General features: G+C 40.2%; 1 protein-coding gene across 3 annotated transcripts; it reads right to left on the reverse strand.

The window, feature by feature from the left end:
- Positions 1-1,842: 1,842 nt before the first annotated feature.
- On the reverse strand, positions 1,843-20,859 carry serpini1 (serpin peptidase inhibitor, clade I (neuroserpin), member 1). 3 transcript variants are annotated; one of them, XM_058634643.1, is made up of 10 exons: positions 20,689-20,859; positions 13,477-13,614; positions 9,471-9,759; positions 8,491-8,721; positions 6,993-7,187; positions 5,067-5,271; positions 4,270-4,367; positions 3,216-3,302; positions 3,036-3,125; positions 1,843-2,782 (listed from the first exon to the last, which is right to left on the reverse strand). In XM_058634643.1, the coding sequence occupies exons 3-10, from the start codon at positions 9,736-9,738 to the stop codon at positions 2,706-2,708; spliced, it is 1,251 nt and encodes a 416-aa protein (XP_058490626.1). In that variant the 5' UTR covers positions 9,739-9,759; positions 13,477-13,614; positions 20,689-20,859; the 3' UTR covers positions 1,843-2,705. The 3 variants fall into 3 exon arrangements, with proteins under 3 accessions (XP_058490626.1, XP_058490625.1, XP_058490624.1); XM_058634642.1 differs by lacking the exon at positions 13,477-13,614 and adding an exon at positions 20,273-20,322; XM_058634641.1 differs by lacking the exon at positions 13,477-13,614 and having other exon boundaries at positions 20,689-20,858.
- Between the last annotated feature and the right edge of the window lie 1,568 nt (positions 20,860-22,427).

Here is a 22,427-nt window from a genome sequence, read left to right on the forward strand (position 1 = left end):
AATAACATCATACACCAACTGGCTGTCATTCTTCTGCCGTGATATTGCGGAACCGAAGTACACCGTGCGACTTGTTTCGTTTTGCTGACTTATGATCCAACGTGTGATAAAAATCTAATTGGTGTTCACGGTGCCTTTTTTTTCCTTCTTTTTTTTTGCGTGTTTATTACAATGAATGCTAATCATGTAATTTGCATTTTTAGTTAAAACAGGGATTTAACTTTTTCATTCCACCCTGTGTTGTGTTTTATTGTTGTATTTGCTTTTTAAATGTTATTTTTGTGTTGTATTGTTGTATTTGCTTTTTAAATGTTATTTTTGTGTTTTATTGTTGTATTTGCTTTTTAAATGTTATTTTTGTGATTTATTGTTGTATTTGCTTTTTAAATGTTATTTTTGTGTTTTATTGTTGTATTTGCTTTTTAAATGTTATTCTCCTTTTATTGTGAAGCAGTTTGAGCTGCAATCCTTGTATGAAACGTGCTATACAAATAAAGTTTGTTATTATATTTATTATTTACAAGTACTATACTAGAGTTGTTACCATTTCAGTCTATCTGCACCAGTTCCTCCGTGTGTGTGTGTGTGTGCGCTTAATTGCAGGAGTGGAGTCAGGTGTGCAGGAGTCAGGTCACCAGCTGCAAACCGTCTTCATCAAAGGTTGAGCTACAAATACCTGGTGCTCCCTGCTTCACTGCTCACTGTCAGTCGTGTATCGAGCCACATTTTGTACCTTGGGGTTGTTGACTACTTTATGTTGCGTCATGTAATGCTTGTTTCCCTCTGCCACCAGTATTGTGTTTGTTCTATAGTGACTCCTCACACCAGTGCTTCCTGTCACATGTGTTGTCTCTGTTCTGAAGCTCGCTGGATCGTCAGATCCCTCTAATCAGGCTTCTCTTTAGCATTTTTTTCCACATTTGAAACTGTTTGCCTCCACAAATTGGAGCAATGAAATAAATGGACAATTGTTCTCATGAACCTTTGAGTGGATCCCAATGAGTACACCATTTCTGGCACAGTGGCTACCTATGTGGCTCAGTTGGTGCAGCAGGTCATCTTCCAACTGAGGGTTTGATCCCCAGCTCTTTCTAGTCTATCGGTCAATGTGTCCATGGGAAAAGACAAGTTTACCACAGATTGCTCCAGGCAGAGTGTGAATGGATGAAAACTGAAGTGTCACTCACTCAGTGGTGTTTCAAGACCAGATGATAATCTATGTAATTATCTAAAAGCCTTCAAATGCAGACCATTTATTTAATTGTTTCAGTTTGTGGACAGAAGTGACAATTGGGTCTCATTCATCCTTAGTTATGTGTGTGTTCCAGGTATAACTAATGTTTTGGGGACCTAAATCTGAGTTCTTTATGGGGACAAAAATCCAGTCCGCATAACGTTAATGACTGCGTTTTAAAGTGAAGACATGTTATAAGGTTAGGATGAGGTTAATTATAATTAATTGTGTTTTAGCATCACTCCACTGGTTCAAACCCTGGTCCTTACTTTTAGAGCTTTACATGGACAAGCTCCTTCTTACATCTCGGACCTGATCCTACCTCACACACACCCGCCCGCACGCACCCTGAGGTCTTCTGGGCTGTGTGTGTGTGTGTGGTAGCAGCTACTGTAGGGGATGCCACAACTCCAAAAAGCCTTGGCAGGACATTTTCTGCTCTGGGAAGCTGAGATATGGTTGAACAGCTCAATGTGTGCCATTTCATAATCCTATTAAACTGTATGTTCAAGCACTGAATATATAATGAGCATGTTCTTACATGGTGAAGCTGTGTTTGCAGTCACAGCAAAGAAAGAGCCCATCATACATAGAGAATTACACACATGTTAATGGGAACACATTCATTTGTTTATTGAGTAAAAGTCTGAATACAGCTGGTGTTACTGTTTTGCCCTGTATGTACATCCAAAAACGGTGCAGCAGATCTGTTTTCTCAGTGTGCCTGCATGCTCCAGTCTGTCTCCATAGCAACCCAAGTTAGTTACACAGTCTCTTTTGCTCACCTGTGAGATGCCCGGCTGATTAATGACACCGTTTAATCAACCACTCCGATGCAATAAGGCATGTTAGTACGTCAGCAGTTTAGCCGCTGACGTCTACAGTGTAAAAAGGACTAGAATACTGTCTGGATCAGATACATTACTAAGATTCATCGTAAAAGAATGAAATGTTTATTCTGCAATAAATACTGAGTGTATACATATACTGCGAGTGAGTGTGTGTGTAGAACACTGTCAAATGTACAGGATGTAATTAAAGTAGATTAAAGAATGGGCGAATTGAATTCATAAAGGAGAGAAAACACTGTATTTGTGCATCGTCTGTGTGGGCGCAGGTGAGTACAAAGCTGCTGAACTTGAAGGGGTTGTGCGTGGATTACATATCATATGTTCTTCTGGCTCATATACAAACAAACCTTCCCTTACTAGAGAATATTTACAACTCTCCCTTGCTGCACGTCTGTATCCAAGAGTTTAAAGCTTCCGGTATCAAAACACAATCACATTATAGATGTCATATTTCAATATATAATATATCCTGTGATATCCAGTTTATATATATATATATATATATATATATATATTTTTTTTTTCCATAAAGAGTATAAAACACAGCTGAAGATGGTGATAGAGAATAGGTAGCTTTGATGATGCCAGGCTCTGATTGGCTGAGATTGAGTGAACCATGTTTACATGGAGTAAAAGTCATGGTCGTTGGGCTCAACGACTTCTGGAGTCATGACTCTGCCCATGAAGAGGATGGAGCCTGGAAAAGAGAAGAGGCAGAGAGAAAGTCAGGTTACACCACAACGATAAGCAACACACAAAAAGAGGTAGACCTATTTCCATCCATCCATTTTCTACCACTTTCAAGACCCATGTCTATTTAGATTGCAACCTTCAACCTTTTTTTTTTTTTCAAATTCACAAACTTTTTCAAAGATTTCAAGGACCTGTGGGAACCCTGTATATAAATAAAGTATAGTTATATTGGCTGTTTGACACACACACACACACACCTGTCCTTCTGTTTCTGATGACAAAGAGGAAAGGGTGGTCAGCCATGACCTGGGGGTACAACACCAGAGTCCTGGTCAGAGCAATCATTCCTGACCAACACAAAGAGGGAGCATGAGGATTAAACGTCATCATTATGAGTCAATAATGTTAATCATGAGGGAGATTAAGATCCAACCTACCTGAGCCAACAGCTCCCTCTGCCCCCTCCTCAGTCACCTCCAGGTAGGCCTTCTGCACTGCCTTTCCAATGTACAGGTCTTTACCGTCTGGACAACACACACACACACACACACACAGAAGCACAGCGACCAACACTTTACCTTTAAACTGTACAACTGTATATCAGTCAGCTCAACATTACAATGATAATCAGTGCATAATGCCTGCAATATTCTGTGATTTTATTCAACTGCGTGTAACATTCAGCTTTTAGTAAGATCCATTTTAAAGGTAAATTGTGTATTGCATACAACGCATATAAGATTCCTATTTCTCTGGCTCTTTACATTTGCATCTCTCTCTTTCTTTCTCTGGTTCTATTTTTACCGGATGATGTGACAACTGTGACCTGGCAGCTTGGTGCCAGTTACCTTGGTTACCTGAGACCAGAGGTCTCAAACTTGTGGCCCACCACTTGATTTCATGTCACCAATTAATGTCAAGTATTTCTGTATGTTTGTTTTTTCATTTTTCATCATAAATACATTTTTATTGTGAACTATATACAGTTATATTGTTATCCATATGAACGCAGACACAAGACACAAGTTCTGTGGACACAAGTTCTGTGAACTATTTATCATAGTTCAACATTTTTATCGAAATATCATGATGGAATATGATATATATTATATATGTATATATATATATATATATATATATATATATATATATATAAAACCTTTTTAATGTATTAATTAATTAAATTAATTAATGTTTAATAATGAATTAATTAATTTGGATGGGACGGTGCATATTAATGAACATGCAATAAATTGCAGTAAATATGCCAGATTTAGCACAATGCTAATTTCCATCCATAGTCCCAGACATAGACAGAGATAATAAACAGTAATACAATAATTAGTACAGTATCAGAGGCTACTTCACTGCAGTAAAGAACCCCCCCCCCCCAACATATTTTTATATGATCAACGGATATGCTAAACTCTCCTGCTGTGTAATGTATACATCACTTTCATGTGGTTTTGCATACATGTACATGAGTGTTACCTGTCATGGCAGAGAGATCAGCATTATTGGTAAAGATGTTCTTCACTCCCAGCTCCTGCAATGTGCTCCTCAAGTCAATCTTCTGCTCCACTTTGAACCTGAAACATTTACAGTCATGTTTATGCATTCATGTATGAATGGAGGCTTTATTTTAAACATATTAAAATAATAGAATTTTAAAAAAAACAAGAAAATGCAAAATCAAACAACATCTCCAAAAAGGGGAGAGAAAGAAGCATAGGCTTATTTAATCCTACCCCTTCTCTACTACTCCAGTAATTAATAATCATCAGTTGACTTCCTATTTACACATTATTTACAAATAACTATATTCAAATGTATATGCTCGCATAGCAAATAGAAAAACATAGATATTTACATATGTGTGTCCAACTTTCACCAACATTGGAAGAACCAAAAAAACCTTCCTCAACAGTATTTCTATATATAAACTAAACAAAACTTATTCCAACATAGTGTATGTAGGCACTAGTAAAATACATATATCAAATTTAGCAGATACAAGTTATGCAGCTGCCTCAAAAATGTAAAGTTCTGAGAATGAAAAAGCTCCAGTTTAGATAAAGAAATCATTCAAAGTTCCAATAATGCAAATTACTGGTGGGAAAACAATATCAGTGCTGAGAAAATGAGCGAGGAGGCGTTACAGCATCAACCCATTCCTCCCATAAGTTGGGGTTGATCAGCATACATGTTACCTATAAATAATGTGTGTGTGTGTGTGTGTGTGTGTGTGTGTGTGTGTGTGCATAAATTGGGTGTTTTTCATCTCTCACCTTGGGAGGTAGACTTCCACTTTCTGCCGTTTGACATTGTTAGCCCACTCCTCCAGCAGCGACGCTTTGATGATGGACTCCAGTGAAGCCAGCGGCACCTCCTGCCGCGGCAGAACGATCATCATGGACATGTCCTCGCCTTCGTAGGGCATCTCCAGCACCTGGTACACACCACCCGCCTCCTGGGAGCCATCGCTGAACTCACCTGGTGGAGCGACATGCAAACACACGGCCACATGCATCACACATTCAAAGTCACATCTTCATTGCCTGGAGATGGATCTTATACAGATTTGTCCTCTTGTGTAAAAAGACACAAAAGCTTATTATAATCAAGACAAGGCAAGAAACCCTTATTTGCATTAAGTGAGACAGCATTTCTTCTCAGCATGAGATAATCCTTTTATCATCAAAACACGTCCGGCTAGATTTTAAATCTAAAAATAAGATTATCCCACTTACACAGATTTTAACACTGTGAGATGGAGATTACAGAGCAATTAAGTTTGCCAGGGTTTTATCCCGGGCTTTGATGCTGCTTTAAAAAGGAACATTGCAACAAAAAGGACACGTCATCGCACTCATGCCGTTGCATGGTTTGATGATGCAGAGGGAGATATTGTTGCGGCAAAAAAGAAGTGCGTGAAATCTCACATTATTTTTACTTAAACAATATGATTGTGTTTTTAGAAATTAAAATGCAAACACAGCCTCCTCTTCCTCAGGGACCTGTCCCTGTTATGCAGCTCTGCAGCTCACACACACAAGGGCACAGATTTTCTTTAATCCCGTGTGAGAGTATGAGTTGTGTGTTCAGCCTGTGTGTAAAGTGTGAACGCTCACTACACACATACAGAGAAAATGAATAAAACAAATTGCACCAACTTTGCAGTGCAGCGACATTACTGTGCGTCTGTAAAGATGCAAAAAATAAGACAGCCTGGAATCACTCAGATGGAACAGTGTTACTGCCAACCGACCTGTAAGACTCGTCTGTACAAACTGTGCTGCACATTGCAGTTCTGGCAAAACACCCAATGCACCAATGTCCGACACACACAGCTCTGCCAATTTATGACACAGTCAACCACAAGGCCAACAAACCCTCGCAGAGACTTGGAGAACATGAAAGCTCTGCCCAGATGCTCGAGTTGGCCGGCAGGTTTGAACCCAACAGTGTCTGCAATGTTCTGACTTAATGAATGCCATTTCCCCTCCATGTAGTGTCTGCTGAATGTAAACATGACAATAGTGGGATTGTGATTTTAACCCTTTAACACTGTTTCTGAAATCTGAGAAGTTGCACGTCAAAGCAAACGTGGTTATTACTATAAAGATGAAAATAAACTCATGTATTATCGTCATTTTTATTTTCACAACATAGACTGTACAGGGTCAAAACTGATCTATTATATTATAATTATGATGACAGATTTATTGTACAGGTCAAAATGTGTTCAGCAGAAAAAAATGAATGATGCTCCATGTTTAAATTTAACAATGCAGTTAAAGACAACACCTTCACACTACAGATTCAATAATTCATATTTTTAGGTTGTACAATATAAGCTATTCTATTGCTTCTTTTTACAATTTGTGACTCTTCCACCCAGGAATTAACGCAAATGTTTTGACAATCAGTATAACACCTGGGAAATATGATATCCTATACTTAAAAATGGCGAAAAAGAATATAGATCACATGACCTCACTGTGCCACCAACATTATATGGCACGAACAAAATGGTCTTTCAAAATGTATGGGCTAAAAATGAAGGAGTTTGAGCAAGTGAGGATGATTTTAGCAGCATAAAAAATGAAATATGAATATTTTAGATTTGAGATGAACATTTTAAATAACCCCAGGAAATATGAGCTGAAATTCAAGGACAAGCTTGGAAGAAGAGCCACCAGTACAATTCTTACCGTAGTAGAAGTCTCCCTGCTGGTACATCATGAGTGTCTGGACCTCAGAGCCGTCGTCTTTGCTGAAGGAGAAGGTTCTGGTGTTTTCTGGCCTGAACTGGTTCTTCCAGGAGCCTCTGAAGTAGACGGCGTTCACGAGAGTGAGACGGGTCATAGTGCTGAAGTCTTCCGCTGAGAGCAGCTCACGGATCTTGCCTGGAAGAAGGGAGTTTTCATTAGAAAACTGACAGCACTTGTGATGTGATGATGCAGCTTGTGAAGTTGCAACTGAGGTTTGAAATGTTGTCACTTGTAGTATTTATGAACAGTAGCCAAATAATTGGAATACAAGACTGATCGGAATAAAAATGCTTTGTTTAAACGGTCCACAAAAAAAAAGAAATGTCATTGTGATGGAGAGGAGTGGTTTGTGCTACTGGTTATTCCTATTATAGTTTGTGTAAACAGTTGTTCCAATCATGATTCCTGGTTTGGATAATCACATGTCTGCCCTACATAACCACGACCTATTTCTGCTTTTGATACTGCTGGAAATGGATAGAAACATAGCAGGAGTGGGAGTAAAAAAACTGGTCTGCAGCCAACACACTTTTGGTATGAGACACTTCAACAGAAGCCCAGATTGTAGAGCGGTAAATGAAATATGCTTGGTTTGATGTAAATGTTCTGCTGCACCTCTTTATCCAGCAGTGTGACCTGTTGAGACTGTCGCTTCAAGTATTGTTTTCTGGACATGATGTAGGTCAGTTTTTGAAAAAGGAAAACAACAACTGTCTTCATCTGGACACTATATTTCCCCTTTTTCTCTCTGTCTTTAAGGCCTTGCCAGACCTAATGACAGCATCTATTTGAGTGATCCACTCACATGTGGATAGCACTAAATACTAAAACCGACAACACCTGGCATTAACCCTTGTGCGTTCATATTCAGCCAGTGTCTGTGGGTCAGGTGGACCTGCTGTATTTTTGGGTTTTTAATTTAACACAATCAAACATTTTTATGTTCAATGACCCTAAAGTTGTTTACTTCATCCAAAACACAAGCAAAACAAACTGCATATATGGTTAATATTTGCCTTTTACCTTTGTTAGATCACATTTATGAATTAAAGATGTTTCTCTTGTGAGTGCACGAGGTTGGATCTGGCGTCCGTCCCATTTATTCAAACACACACTAATGTCCTCAAGAGCAAAACCAATGTTTTTTAACAAGTCTGCTTGTGCAGATGTATGTGTGTTCAGCAAAACAAAGCCCTACTCGTGCTGCTGTAACATGACATACACTTTTAGCCATTAGAAAAATGAATTACATGATGATCAGTGTTTAAATTGTGTCAATAAAGCAAATCTAATTTGTAATGAGCATGGATTGCATTCATACATGCTCAGGACTGTGGACTGTGAGGGATCAGGCCTGTTCATGGCACAACCTGGATATACAGTCAAAGGATCACTGAGGTTGGATGATAATAGCAGGTCTAAAGTAGGTCTCACTCACTCTCTGTATGATTTTCCACCCAGCTGTTGATCTGCTCAGCCACGGCTGCTGATTCGCTGAAATCCACCGTTTCCACGTCGGCTTTGAAATACTTTTTCATCATATGCAGGAACTCGGGGTTAAAAGTGACGCCTTCCTGTAGGAAGAGGCTGTTGGCAAATCTGATCACATAGTGGGCGTCATCGTCCGACAGAGCTGCTGTGAGGTTCTGGAGCAAAGAGAACTCCACACCTGGAGAAGAGAGAGAGACACACACACATTGGACTTTGGTGTGGATGTGGATACAGAAGAGAAAAACAAATACACACTAAACCAATACTGTGTTACAAGGTGATTTTTATAGTACACCAATATAAGAAATCCTCATTTTATATTATAGTAATAATACTACATTAGTACATACATGAGTCCAAGTTTTTATTTAGCATCTTTCGCCAGTGTCCTCTTAGTGTTGCATAGTCTGTATTCACTTTTTACAAACCACTGATCATATGTCATTCAGATTTCTGTTTTAAGGAACATTTTCAGTTGCCAGGGAAACAAGTGTAAGTTTTAAATTTATGACAAACTGAATAATATATATAATAATATATATAATAATATAATAAAATGTATATATAATGAATATAATGAACTTATAAAATGACAAAATGCATCATAAATTGAAGTCTGAATATAAACTTCACATTACTATGATTTAAATCAGGAATTAGGAAATCAACACACACATGTAGGGTAGACATAGTCCAACTGTCTGCCACTTTACACTATTTCTGTAATTTGAATATAGCTGGGATGCTTCACTGTCTGTATAAATGTTTCTTTTTACTCAAGGTTTGATCTCATGTTTCCCATAAAGCATTAGGATGGCATCTCTTTATTTTTGTGAAGGCGTTTGGATCCACATGTCGCGTCTCAACCCTGAAATAAATAAATAAATAAATACATAAATTGTCTCTTTTACAGAACTCGTGTCTCACCTGGCAGCAGGTGGCTGAATCCTACAGCTTGTCGTATTTCCTCCAGTGAAGCCCCCCTGGCCCCCAGCTCCACCATGCCGAGGGCCACAGCCACACTCAGCGGGGAAAATATGATGTTTTCCTGCCCCCCCACCGCCTGCAGCTGGTGGTACAGTCTGACTGAAAACTCTGATGTAGTGTCCTCCGGAATGTCCGCCGCCCGGCAACCGTAGCCCGGCAACAGGATGGAGAGGAGGAGGAGCGGGGACAAAACGTCCAGTACCAACATTGCAGCACAAACCACAGATAGCTGAGCAAAAGAGGGATGTATGGAGGAAGGTGTTAGATGGAAATTACATTTTTTTTAAAAAGAAAAGGAAGGAGGAGGAGAAAAAGGTGGGGAAATGAGAGGATGGGTTGAGATTGAGGGAAAGAGGGCAGAAAATGTGTGTGGAGGGAATACAGAAAGATTGATGGATGGAAGAAAAAGGGTTAAGGAACAGGAAATGAGTGATTGGAGAGATGAAAGGGGGATAGTCAGGCAGATGGATGTGGGAGGAATAACATGAAGATGGAGGAAAGATGAGATGACAGAGGGGGAAAAAATGATTTGGGGAGAGTGGGAGCAAAAGGTAGGGAGAGGAGAATTGTGGAGGACAGGGAAGAAAGAGAGAGAGAGAGAGAGTGAGAGCGGGAGAGATTGTTGCATAAGGGAGAAAAAGAGATGAAGGACAAGAGGATTTTGGAGAGGAAGGTAAGCAGAATTTAAAGTAGAGCAGGGATGTGGGATGATGATAAAAGGGAAAAAAAGAAAACATATGTCAGTCAATCCTTCTGCCAAAACAGAATCATCTGATAAAACATTTTTTTTTTTTAGCTTTTAAATTCAGACTCAGTCTCTTTAGGTAAAGGTAATGTAAAGGTCTGCACGTGACACGTGGCCAGGCTAAAGGCACCAGGAACGGGAACAGACAAATGGGGCCATCTCACAAGGTACAACAAGGTACAACACATTATATCTCCAATTTTTTACATAAATTATACAAATCCAAGTTTGATTTCTCAAGCAAGTGCAGTGGCCAGAGTGCAGACTTTAGAAGGGGCACACACGGCTCCCCAAATAAAAAGGCTGACTGCAGGCTGCTGTGTTAATCTCTCAGACAGAAAAACCTGTGCAGTGGCAGGTTCAGTTGGCACCATGAGGAGCAAGCAGGAGCAGAGAGGGGGATCTGTCAGTAGGTTGTAAAAATATGAAGATAAAAGTTCTCATAGAGTAATTGTACATGTGGATATGTCAAAATATTACACCAACACACAGTTGAGTCATTGCGGCCTATGTTATTGTTATTTGTTTATAAATGTATATGTGTTGGCACCTCTGAGCTCTATGATGTATTTTTTTTAATTACAATAATATACCATACAATGTATATTGTAATGTACACACACACACACACACACACACATACATTATTATTATATTATATATTATTATTTAATGGTCAAAAATACACAACAGAGCAGTGAGTGGACACTGTGTGATTGACAGCTGCTATTGTCCAATAGGAGCCTGGTTGTACTGTGAACTTCCTATTTCAAAAACTTGATTTGGCGCTGAATCAAATTAAACAAATAAATGAGAGATTGTTTTGCAACCAGATGAGATTTCTCCTACAGTATAAGGTATATGGCCCTCACATGAGAAGAGATTGAGTGATATCAACAGAGATACAGACAAAGACAGATGAAGATGTTCAGATACTGATATCACAAGCTTGAGAGTCGACTCATACCAGATATTAGTCCAGTCATTTTAGACCATTCGAGAACTATGAAGCTGTTAACAACGCATTTGTGCTGAGTCATTTCAAAGACTCAGCACAAATGCTTTTGATGATTTTTATTTACTTTTTTACACTCTGTCTATAGTGAAGCATCCGATATATAGATATATGTATCTGTCCAATATTGGACTGATACCAATTCCCATCCCTATGTGAGGTCATATATATACTGTATATACAGGACTGATATCTGCTGGCTGCTACTGCGTGTGTGTGTGTGTGTGTGTGTGTGTGTGTGTGTGTGGTAGTGCAGGTGACTGTGGTGTCAACAATGTTGACAATGGGCAGCAGCCAGAAAATGTAGTGCCCCATCCTCTGCCCTGCTCTGGTAAGCAACACACAATTAACCCTCCAAAAACCTGTGTGGTCTAAAATATGTTCTGTTTTTATTATTGTCAACCAATCCTTTTGGGAGGACAATAACCACCAGTCGAGTGATCCGACTAACAAGTGAATCCAAAGCCTGACATTCTCTCTGCTTATTCCTCTGTGCTCCCATTGTTGTCAGACAACTACAAACACCACAGAGATGAACCGTGCTGCTGTGTGACTTGTTCCTTCATTACTATCAACATCGACACAGTCTCACATACACTCTTCAGCTATTGTTAACACGTCTGTCCAGCACCAAATCTACAGCAGGCAACTGTCTCCAGATACACGGGCTAATCTTGTTTGAATGATATTTGCAAAAATCTAGCGCAGAACAACAAGTTACATACAGACTGTATTTGACTGTAGTCTTTTTGTTGGACATGAATATATATATTATATCCATAAAGCTCTGTCTCCAGACTGGCTAAGTGGAGTGGACCTTCCCCACAACATTTTACATTAAACTTCATTTACTTCATAAGCTTTTAAATGCAGTGGTCTCTTGTAAATGACACACAGTGCATGTCACATCCACTCTAAGTGCCTCTACACTCAAGTCAGTCAAGATCTCATCATGTTTGTTCTCCACCCAGAAATACTCAGACAAATTGCTTTTCGACAAGCACTGAAGTGATGGAGCCCCCTGCTGAATTTGCATCTGCTGTAACATGTTAGTTCACATTGACTGGAGTCACTCTTTGCTTTCTATGTAGCTTAAAATGTGACTTCTGACTTTGTGACAAGATGTAGAAGACGAAGATGAAGTTGATGATGGTGAAGAAGACATGGAGCGTTCGGTATGAGACTCAAATTGTGACTCAAAGCTGTTGTGCATAGCTTTTAAATATAAACAAATGCCTGTTACATTCAAACCATTGTTGACTGAGTTCACCAAATGCTGATTCCGCCTATCTGTGTATCCTCAGTTTAGCAGTGACAATGCCCCGCAGAGCAGAGGAAGTGATTTCTTTTATGTCAAGACAGACAGAGACGACATCTACTGGTCATTCAGCAGTTTGAGGGAATAAAGTCGCTGCACTGCTGGTGTATACACACAAATGCTCCCTCAGTCAGGTCTGATGTAGAGCTTTTCCACTACACAGTCCTGGCATGACTCGACTCTCGACAATTCTGTGAACAAATGTGATTCTAATGATTTAGTCACACCAAAAACTGCTTTACAAGTCACTAGTTTGTGTGTGTCACATATAAAACTTAGTTTTATGCAGCTGTGCTATGATGACTCCGCCCACACTGAGGAGGTACTATCATAATGGAACTGTCGGGACTGTGAAGTGGAAAAGCACCAATAGTATTGCTTGACAGAGCAGATCACATCGAGACCAAACAGGCAGAATCATCACATCGTCAACAACAAATATGACCAGTGGACCAAAGCAGTGCAGCTTTAAGCTCTCTGAAACAGCCATTTTGCAAGTTGGTCCAGGGTTAGGGTGACGAACTGCAGCTAATAAACATTAGTCACGTGTGTTCACCTGCTCTCACATGTCGTCCTGTGAGTCAGACATTCCAGGGGGAGTGTGAGAGCGATCCAAAGAGAGTGGGAAAGGCTGAGGGAAAAGAGGGGGAGGCTGGCAAAGATCTCAGTGCAGGTAATGTTCCTGACCTTCTGAGCTGTGGGAGCCGAACCTTTCTGAGACCAGCAGTCCCGCTTTTGGTAAGGAAAGACCCAGCCATGCATCATTGTGTGCACACCTGTGTGTGTCCGTGTGCAAGTATGCATGAGCGAGTGGACAATAACACCATGGGTGGCTGGCTTTTACTTGTAACAGTGACACCATTCTGACCTTTTGAGTTGCGGCACACTGTCTGCAAGGGGATCCCACGCTTAACCAGGTTCGCCTTTGATGACTGTGACTTTGGCTCCCGTCTCCTCAAATGGGTTTTCCCAGCAAGCTTCCCAGGTAAGCAGAGAAACCCAACACCTGGCAATAAAATACCCACTCGTGACCGAAAGCATGGAGCATGTCAGGAAAATCTCTCATGGTTTAATCCTGACAACTTGATTAATTCTGTACAATTAAACTCACTGGCCTTTAAAGGATGCCCTAAATCTCTTTGTGTAATCCCAAGTCTCAGACTGAGCAGATCAGCAGTTGACATTTTCAACTATTAAAATTTGACGTCACCCAAATCCAAGGCACATGCGATAATCCTTAGTGCCATTTAAACCCAACACCTTGAGACGGCATGCTTCAGAGGATATATGGAATTTATTAGACATGAACATCCTCATTCATGGTGCACACACACACACACACATTTTGAAGCACACATGTCCACACACAAGCCAACTGCGAGTGATAGACATTTTTTATTTTTGACAGAAAGATTGTATTGATAACTTTGATAAAATTTCTTCCACAAAGAAAGATAATTTTCTGCTGTACATGTTACAACCACCCTCTTTACATGAAATCTTTACCCTTTACCGGGAAATTAACTATATTTGGTAACTTCCGCATAAATCTGAAAGCGTGTCACCGAGCGTTACCGTGAGAGCTTAGAAACACCAGGATTTCACCAATCAGCCAATCAGCAGAAATCCACCTAAGTCATCGTGAAATTTGACCAATCAGTGGAAGCCTGTGACGCTCGAAACGTCATACGGTACCTATGGTATGGTAACTAATGATGGTAAATTGATGAATCAATTAGGTGCGTTGCAGCAGGGGAACGTCTAAATGTTGTTCCTTTCACTTTATTTTTGTTGTATATTCCTATACAAACTCTTCTTGGATTTTCTTTTTTACAACAGATTGGACCATGATTTTCTACAGGAAAATAAAAGCATTTTTAAAATGTAACAAATGGAAACAAGTCTTGTTATATCCTCCAACAAGGATATAACAAGCCCTGTAGGGTGAAGGTCTATCACATAATGCACAAATAATGCACATATTCAAATAAACTCACTGTAATGTTCCAAGAACATTTAAAAAAAGCTTTGATTAATTCTGTGAAAGTGCTAACATCCCATTTTATCTGAGGGTATAAACTGCAAAGAGTGATGTCTGTCTGTATTGCTATGACCAGCACTTCCTGTGGTGGATGTTTTATTAATAAAGGCAGGATTATCTGTATAATCTCAGCATGACTATGTCTAATCTATGAAGGGATTTTCCCTCAGAGCCATAGCAGTGGATTTTGTGGAGTTGCTCTGACTGCAAACTGAGTAAAATGCACATGAAGAAGACACATTAAAAATGATCAAACCCGAACAATCGCAGGTGTCAATTTACTCCTGTCTCTATCAGCGTCTCACTTTCCCTGTTTGATTGGACACCCGGACTTGATTTACTCAGTGAGGTTGTAATAAAAGCACCGGTGGGCCAGAGTTGCAGTCTATGAGCAATGGCAGGTGAGGACTTCCATTACTGTGAACAATAAAGTTGATACAGTTCATCAGTCAAGACGTCTGCTCCGCTCACGCTCCTGATTTGAACCTTCAGGAAATAGAACCTTAAGAGGCTAAGTGGCTCGTGATGTATACTGTTTTAAGCATTGTAGGATCTGTGCCTGTAGTTTACCACTTTTAATGTGTTTTTTTATAAGTGCACAAACCCAACAATCCACAGCACAATCATCAGCATTGCTCCAGTGCTGACTGAATTATTTCTGGGCGATGTGTCAGGACAGGAGCTGGCAAACATCAGCTGTCAGGAGCGGATAATCCTTTGTCTAGTAGTAAAGTGTGATGGACACGGCAACAGGTTAGTGATGGTTGACTCACTGAATGCAGAAGAATTAGAGAAAATGTTTTGCTTTCAATTCATAAGGAAATGACATATGTCTTTTTTTAAATTTAATTCTTAGGAAATTTAGGAATGAAGTTAGCAGGTGTTATAGGGCCTGTTATTATTATCATTTGCTGCACCTTTGACAAAAAGATATGTGCATTTATATAATATATGTTACACATTCACTTGACAAATAGACAGTAATTGAGAGGAAGCACACTATTTCTGCTATGTAATAATTGAAGGGGTGGGAGCTAAAAGTTATATTCCTTCTCACTCCTTTCCGAGTACACAACTTTGTTGTTCTTTTCATACTTTCAATTCAGAAGTAGTGTACAACCCACTCTCCCAAAGCAAACTGCCAGCATATGCATACATAAATGTGTTAATAAATGTTCCAGAACAATCATTATTATATGTCTTGTCTCCAGTGAATTACTTTTTAATTAAGTACTTCTCCGGTTTCCTCCCACAGTCCAAAAACATGCAGATGTGGCCCTGTGATGGACCGGCGACCTGTCTGTGGTGTATCCTGCCTCCCTACGTCAGCTGGGATTGGCACCAGCGACCCTCATGTGGAAGATAAAGCAGTAGAAGATGGATGGATGGACTTACAGCTTAAGAGTTTCACCAATTTCATCACTAAATAAGCCTTCAGACTAAAAACAACAGAATACTACGTCAATACATCAATGTATCTACAGACTCAAGGCAATTGTACATTTTCTTTGCTATTGTGAATTTGTCTTTAACCCATCACATTTAAACCTCGGCAAACGTTTTCACTCACTGCAAAGGACAAGGTACAAGTGATGACTCCATTCAATTCTAAGTGCCATGACAGTGAGCCTGCGGGATCCTGAAACAAAAGCAGCTAAATGGAATTCGACCATTATGTATTGATTATTTTAACAGGGCTTTGTGTGAAAGAAGGACTATACTATGAGTTCAGAATCAGCTGTATATTTGCTAGTCATTAATACTTCACAAAACAGCGACCGAGCAAGTTTGGGCCACATCAGATTACACTAGACCGTGTAATCCAAGAAGATTCACTCAGTATCATCTTATTAGTTATACAGTAAGAAGAGGCTGTCTCGCCAGTAACTTCAGAATTGGCTCATTTAGAGCATTGAATCTGTTAAATGGCCAATTCAACAAATTAAATTGCACATGAAATGCACATAAAATTAAAAGCAAGCGTGAAATGAAGTAAAGATGTTTTTTCTTTTCTCTAACTGAGAAACCCTGATTGACGACTATGTTCTGTGGAACATTTTATAACATAAGATCCCATCTCTCTGAGTTTCAGTCAAAGCCGCCACACTGACACAATACTTTAGAGTTTCTGGTGCCTCCAATGGTTATAGCTCATTAGCACTTGTTAGAGAAATCACTTTCAGAAACGACCCATTAAACAAAACAAAGCACTGATACAGGACACTAGAGCAGAACCATATGCATTCAAATTATACCGGGTGATGACTCTAGAACAGTGCGTTTTGCAATACGACACTTTACTGTAATTGGAGCGGTCATTTTGCATCTCATTTTCAATTAAAAAGGAAATGATGTGACTTTTTTTTTTTACTGCCGTCCATAACAAACATGGTATCTCACAGCAACCTAAATCTGTAGAACATGATTTGAAGGCGGGGGCGTCTATTTAGCAGTGTAATGATCTCTTATGACACGCCATTATTTACATTTATTACTTTATTACGCTGCTATATTGCAATTTCAAATAATTGTCCATTTCTACCGGTCACTGTGCTGAATCACTGCCAGCCCAGTGCAGCTATAAGCGAGAGGCCACTAGTGACAGCTAAGGAATCATGCGCGATGTTCACAGATCCTTCTTTCATCACTCTGTACTCCTCCGTACATGTTCACACTGCAATGCACACTTTCATAAAAAAGAGCCAACGTGACAAGGGTTGACCGCTGTTCTTCATACCCCTGCAGTATTTACTGTGCAAATTCCCTGTGGGTACACTCAATTCTATTTGATGTGATGGTGATTTGAATGTCACCTGTCTGCATCACATTCTCAGCTCACTTTTCTTCGCCTCATTCAACCTCCTGTTAGAACATGGCATAATGTGCAATGGATCCTGCCTGAAGTCCCAGGTTGCCAACAGTACACTCCACAGAGGGCAAACAAAGGTGAACAACTCTTGATTAATCCCTGCTAACAGAGTCACCCAGAGGGAATGAGACACAGACAGAGATAAAGAGGTAAAAGGACAGATAAATAGAGAGAGAGAGAGAGAGAGAGAGAGAGAAAGAGGGAAGCAGTGGCAGGACCAACAAAAACAAGGACGACATGTCGGTAGTAAATCAGCTAAAAACCGAGGAAGACACGGGACAGAGAGACAGGAAGAGCTGAAAAGAATCAGCCTCCATGCAGATATGGAATGAGCCTGTGATATGTAATGACCCTCTGCTTAGCATGGCAACATGGTTGACTGTTCCTCACGCTCACCACTCAAGGCTCTCTCTTGTCTGTATGTCAGACGACCTGCACAGACACTTACAGCTTCAGCGCCGTGGGAGTGCAGCTATAGCAGGTTTGAGCTGTAATTGGATTGGCCTCTATTCGGGGTCACCGGTAAAAATGAAAAGATAGGAGGCTTTTTCAAATGGACTCAAGAGCAGGGGCAGACACTGGAGAACAGGAAATGTCACCGTCAACCAAGCCCGTGGGGGGAGGGGCACATGTGTGTGTTCACATGGAGTAAGAGGAAGATGAGGCGGAATAGGGGATGACAGGCAGATGAAGAGGCAGACTGCGCACACATGGAGCCGACTACATACTTGATTCAGTGGGTGGAGGGAGGCGATAACTTCTAACGGAAATGTTCCTTAAGAAATTAAATAGAATTGGAAATGGACTCAGCTGCTTGTTCAAAGGTCTATGGGCACTGACAGCAAACGCAGTGCTGCCACAGATCAGACAATTGGGAGAAATAATTCAACCTGATTTGGTCTTATAGTGCCATTTAGGTACGGCTGTTGGTTTTGAACAAGGTGAAAAATTTGGGTCGTACCAAATTGCTCTGAGCATTTTACTGCCCTCCTCACAGAGATGTGTAGTTCCCTCCCATCAGCTCTGCTCTGCTCTACACTCGGCCCATGCCTCAATGCCACCAATCAATTGACAGATTGATTTCAGGATGATTGTGAACCTCAGAGTTGATGTGCGAGTGTAAAAAGGTTGAAATGTTGCAGTTCAGTTGTTGTACATCTTTCTCACGTTTCATCAAAAAAAAGAAAGAAAATGGTGGACAAACTGAAAAAATACTGATTCAATTGAAGTGTTTCTCTGTGTTGTACCGTCTTGAGAAAGGTGTAATATCCACAATAAGGTATTTTTCCAAATGACTACTGAATAAACTCTGTAATATACTTTAAAGGCTGATTGTATCTCAACTTGGACACATTTTATTTACTGATTCTTCATGCTCTATCCCTCCCTGGAACTCCTGACCCCCTTCTCTGTGCTCTCTCATCCTTATTTCTGTCCAGGTTTAAACAAATCCCCCGTGTCTCTGCTGCAGCAGAAGGGACAGAGGTACAGTGGACAAACCAGCGACTGCTGCTTGGCTGTGCATGTGCAGATGATGGTGTCACGCAGTATGTGAGCTTATAAAGAAACCAGAAGAGAAAAGAGCTGAACACTCTTTCTTTATATGTGTAAATACTCATTATATAATTTAAACACAGTCTATTTTTAATAATCAGAAACACCAAATGATTTGATCACACCTGCTACACTTTCTTCAATCAACTGCATCTTCAGGATATTCACTAACCATAGATGGACATATAATGGACAATATTTCCAGACAAAGACACACTGTTCTTTCCTCCAGTTTCACTCAGCAACACCAGGGTCTTGGATCTCGCTGGAGGAAAACATACAGTTTCCCTCCGTGCTTTTCACAGCAGAGGATGTACCTGACAGACACACATCAAACACTTGTGTGCATATGAAACATGGATTTGGTTGGAGACGTGCAGCCACAGCACAGAGCACACACTGCACTGAGCACTCAGACCCAGTCACTCAGTTGCTTCTCTTCCCTTCCCCGCTCGTTCTGTTTCGCTAGGCTGATTTGAAGGACATTTAATTATTGAAACGCAATTAATGCAGCGCTCCCTGGGAATAGGCAGAGCACACACATTCTCTCACACACACACACACATGCTGTGGAAAGGACGCAGGGAGGAAACAGCAGGCTATAAATCAGCAGAGGTTGACCAGTAATTTCTACGCATATGGGATTAATACATTTAGATTATGACTGAAATGGATACTGTTTCTATTATGTACATGGAGGTGCGTCAAACAGTGGGCCTGCGTTTGGATTTACGAGGTCTTTATCTTAGCTGCAGAGATGAAGAGATCATGTGTGGATAGAGAGAATTAGACACGAGGAATAGTGATTTGTTTACTGTTGTATATGTTTTGGTGTTAAACTGCCAACAGCATAAACAAAAGCTATATGACAATGGCAATGGCCTTTTTTATGTATTTCATTTATTATTTTCCAGGTATGTAACTAGCCCCCCCCCCCCCCATGGGCTTTATAATTTTAAGATGAGAAGCAGATACATTTTTATACACATAGTAATTAATATTCTATTTTATGTCAATAGATAAGACAAGCTGTTGCAGGCTCTGGCTATTTCTTCATGATTTTCACAGAAACACACATAACGGAATAACAAGTGGTGTGTTGTGTTGTGTGTGTGTGTGCGTGTGTGTGAGGGGGTGGGGATAGGGTAGGACCAGGCTACTACAGTACAATCTCTCGTTAATTCACACACGTTCACTCACTGCGTCTTTGCCTGGATTTCAAGGACAAGGACCACGCCACAATGCCCAAGCTGGTTTCAGTGACAGGGAGCACAAACACACAAAAACATCATCAGGAAATATTTAATATAAGCAATCAGGCTCAAGGTGCGTCTCCACCCGCCCCCCTTGTTAAAAGCCCACACATGTTGATTACAGCATCCAGAAAAAAAAAAACCCAAAAACCTAGAAATATGATGAATTCACAACATGACCTATCACACCTACACATTTCATACATCTTCACAGAACAGGGTTTAATAAAAAACACTGAAGAAGTGAACATTTTTATAAGCTATTGCTTGGAGATGTTGCAAAAGCTGACAGTTTATTGACAGTAGTCAGCACAGTGTCTGTGAGTGAACCAGCTGTAGATTATTGCATAAAACGCATCTTACCGATAAATCGCGCACGGTAGGTGGTAGGTAGGCAGGTAGGTAAAGGGTGGATGGATGGATGGATGGGTAGATGAATTCAGCTTATGTGTGCAGTCCCTCTCTCTCACTCTCTCCCTCTCTCGCTCTCTCTCTCGTTGCTGCTGCTCTCCTCCGGCTCCGCAGCTCATTGCCTGTTCGTCTGTCGCAGACCCCGCCCTCTTCACGCTGATTGGCTTAATGAACGTCGACCAAAGAAAGTCGACGTGGAACGAGATGAAGAGCTACCACTGCTTTCCGTGTTTGGTTCTAGGCGACCGTTAAAGCGACAGTTTGGGGGGTTTACCTCCTGTGTTACATACAGTTGACAGGCTTCAGAGTGCTTCCTGTTTGGAGAAGCAGAACATGATTTATGTCTTGTTTTGATGTGGACAGGGACAGCAGAGAAAGCAAGCAAGTGAAAAAACAAACAAAATAATCCTCATTGTTTGCTGTATTTTGACTATTTCAGACAGCCATTTTCGTAGCCGCCACATTTTCACAACATAATTCCTATGTAAAGAAGTACAAATATGCAGAAGCTGTGGCACATAGTCGTTTCTTGTTATATGCAGACTATGCACATGCATAGGTGGGCCACCAGGGGGCCACAAAGCTGTTCAGCCTCATCTTAGGAGAAGTAAAATGACCTGTTTTATGTGTTTATTAAATCCCTTATATAAGAAAAAATAAGTAAAATAAGTTGCAATAATAAGCTGTGGCTGATGTTTTTATGGCAAAATTAAGTCAAAATTGTTGGATATAAAGTTCTTTACTAACTCCAATATTAGTATTATTCCTACAAGTTTTTCAGTTTTTACTGTTTGCACATTGATATGGATGCTGGCTCATTGTAATAGTGTCATTTATTATCCGTTGATCTTGGGCTGTTTATTTAATTATTATTGTTGTGAGATTTTGTGTTGCAGTGGGAGCTTTCAAAATGTAAGTAAACATTGTTCAATATCTATTATTTATTGACGCATAGAGGATTATGTGTAATAGAGTGTAATATATTGTGGCATCTTCGTGGACCATCTAAAGGGTTAGGAATCTCTCCATTGTAGTTTGGAAAACAAGGGGCCCCCAAACAGCATCTTGAATAGGGCCCCCATAAAGCTAGAAATGACCCTGCTGTGGCAGATCTCAGGCCTGTCTGACAGCATGTAAACTACTGAATGTACTTCAAATACAGCGTTTCTCTCTCCAGACACTGTCTGCTGTAATAACAGCAACACACTGACTCCATACCTCACACACACACAACCTACAAAAAAACACAGTTCTCAAACTGTGGAACATATACCACCAGTGTTACTCCAGCATCCTCTGGTGGTACAGTTCTACTGTATATACCAGGGTGTGTGATCTGAGTGGAGCTGAGGAATTCTGATTCTATCTGTCTATCTATCTATCTATCTATCTATCTATCTATCTATCTATCTATCTATCTATCTATCTATCTATCTATCTATCTGTTATTTTTACTTGATATTTTTTATTTTAACCCTATTATACAAAGGTTACAACTTTAGCCATTTTAATGTCATGCTTTCAAAAAGTGTTTGACAGCTAAAACGTGAGTACTTGGCTCTATCAAAGTGTCGCGAGGGTTAAAAACACCACTTGCACCTGTGTGGGATTTGAAGTCCAACCAGGTGGCCATAATAGTGCTATTGCATTGATGGCACGTACCGAAAGAACTACAAGCAACGTCTCCGCTC

This window comes from Solea solea, chromosome 7, assembly GCF_958295425.1.
Source record: "Solea solea chromosome 7, fSolSol10.1, whole genome shotgun sequence".
Lineage (NCBI taxonomy): Eukaryota > Metazoa > Chordata > Actinopteri > Pleuronectiformes > Soleidae > Solea > Solea solea.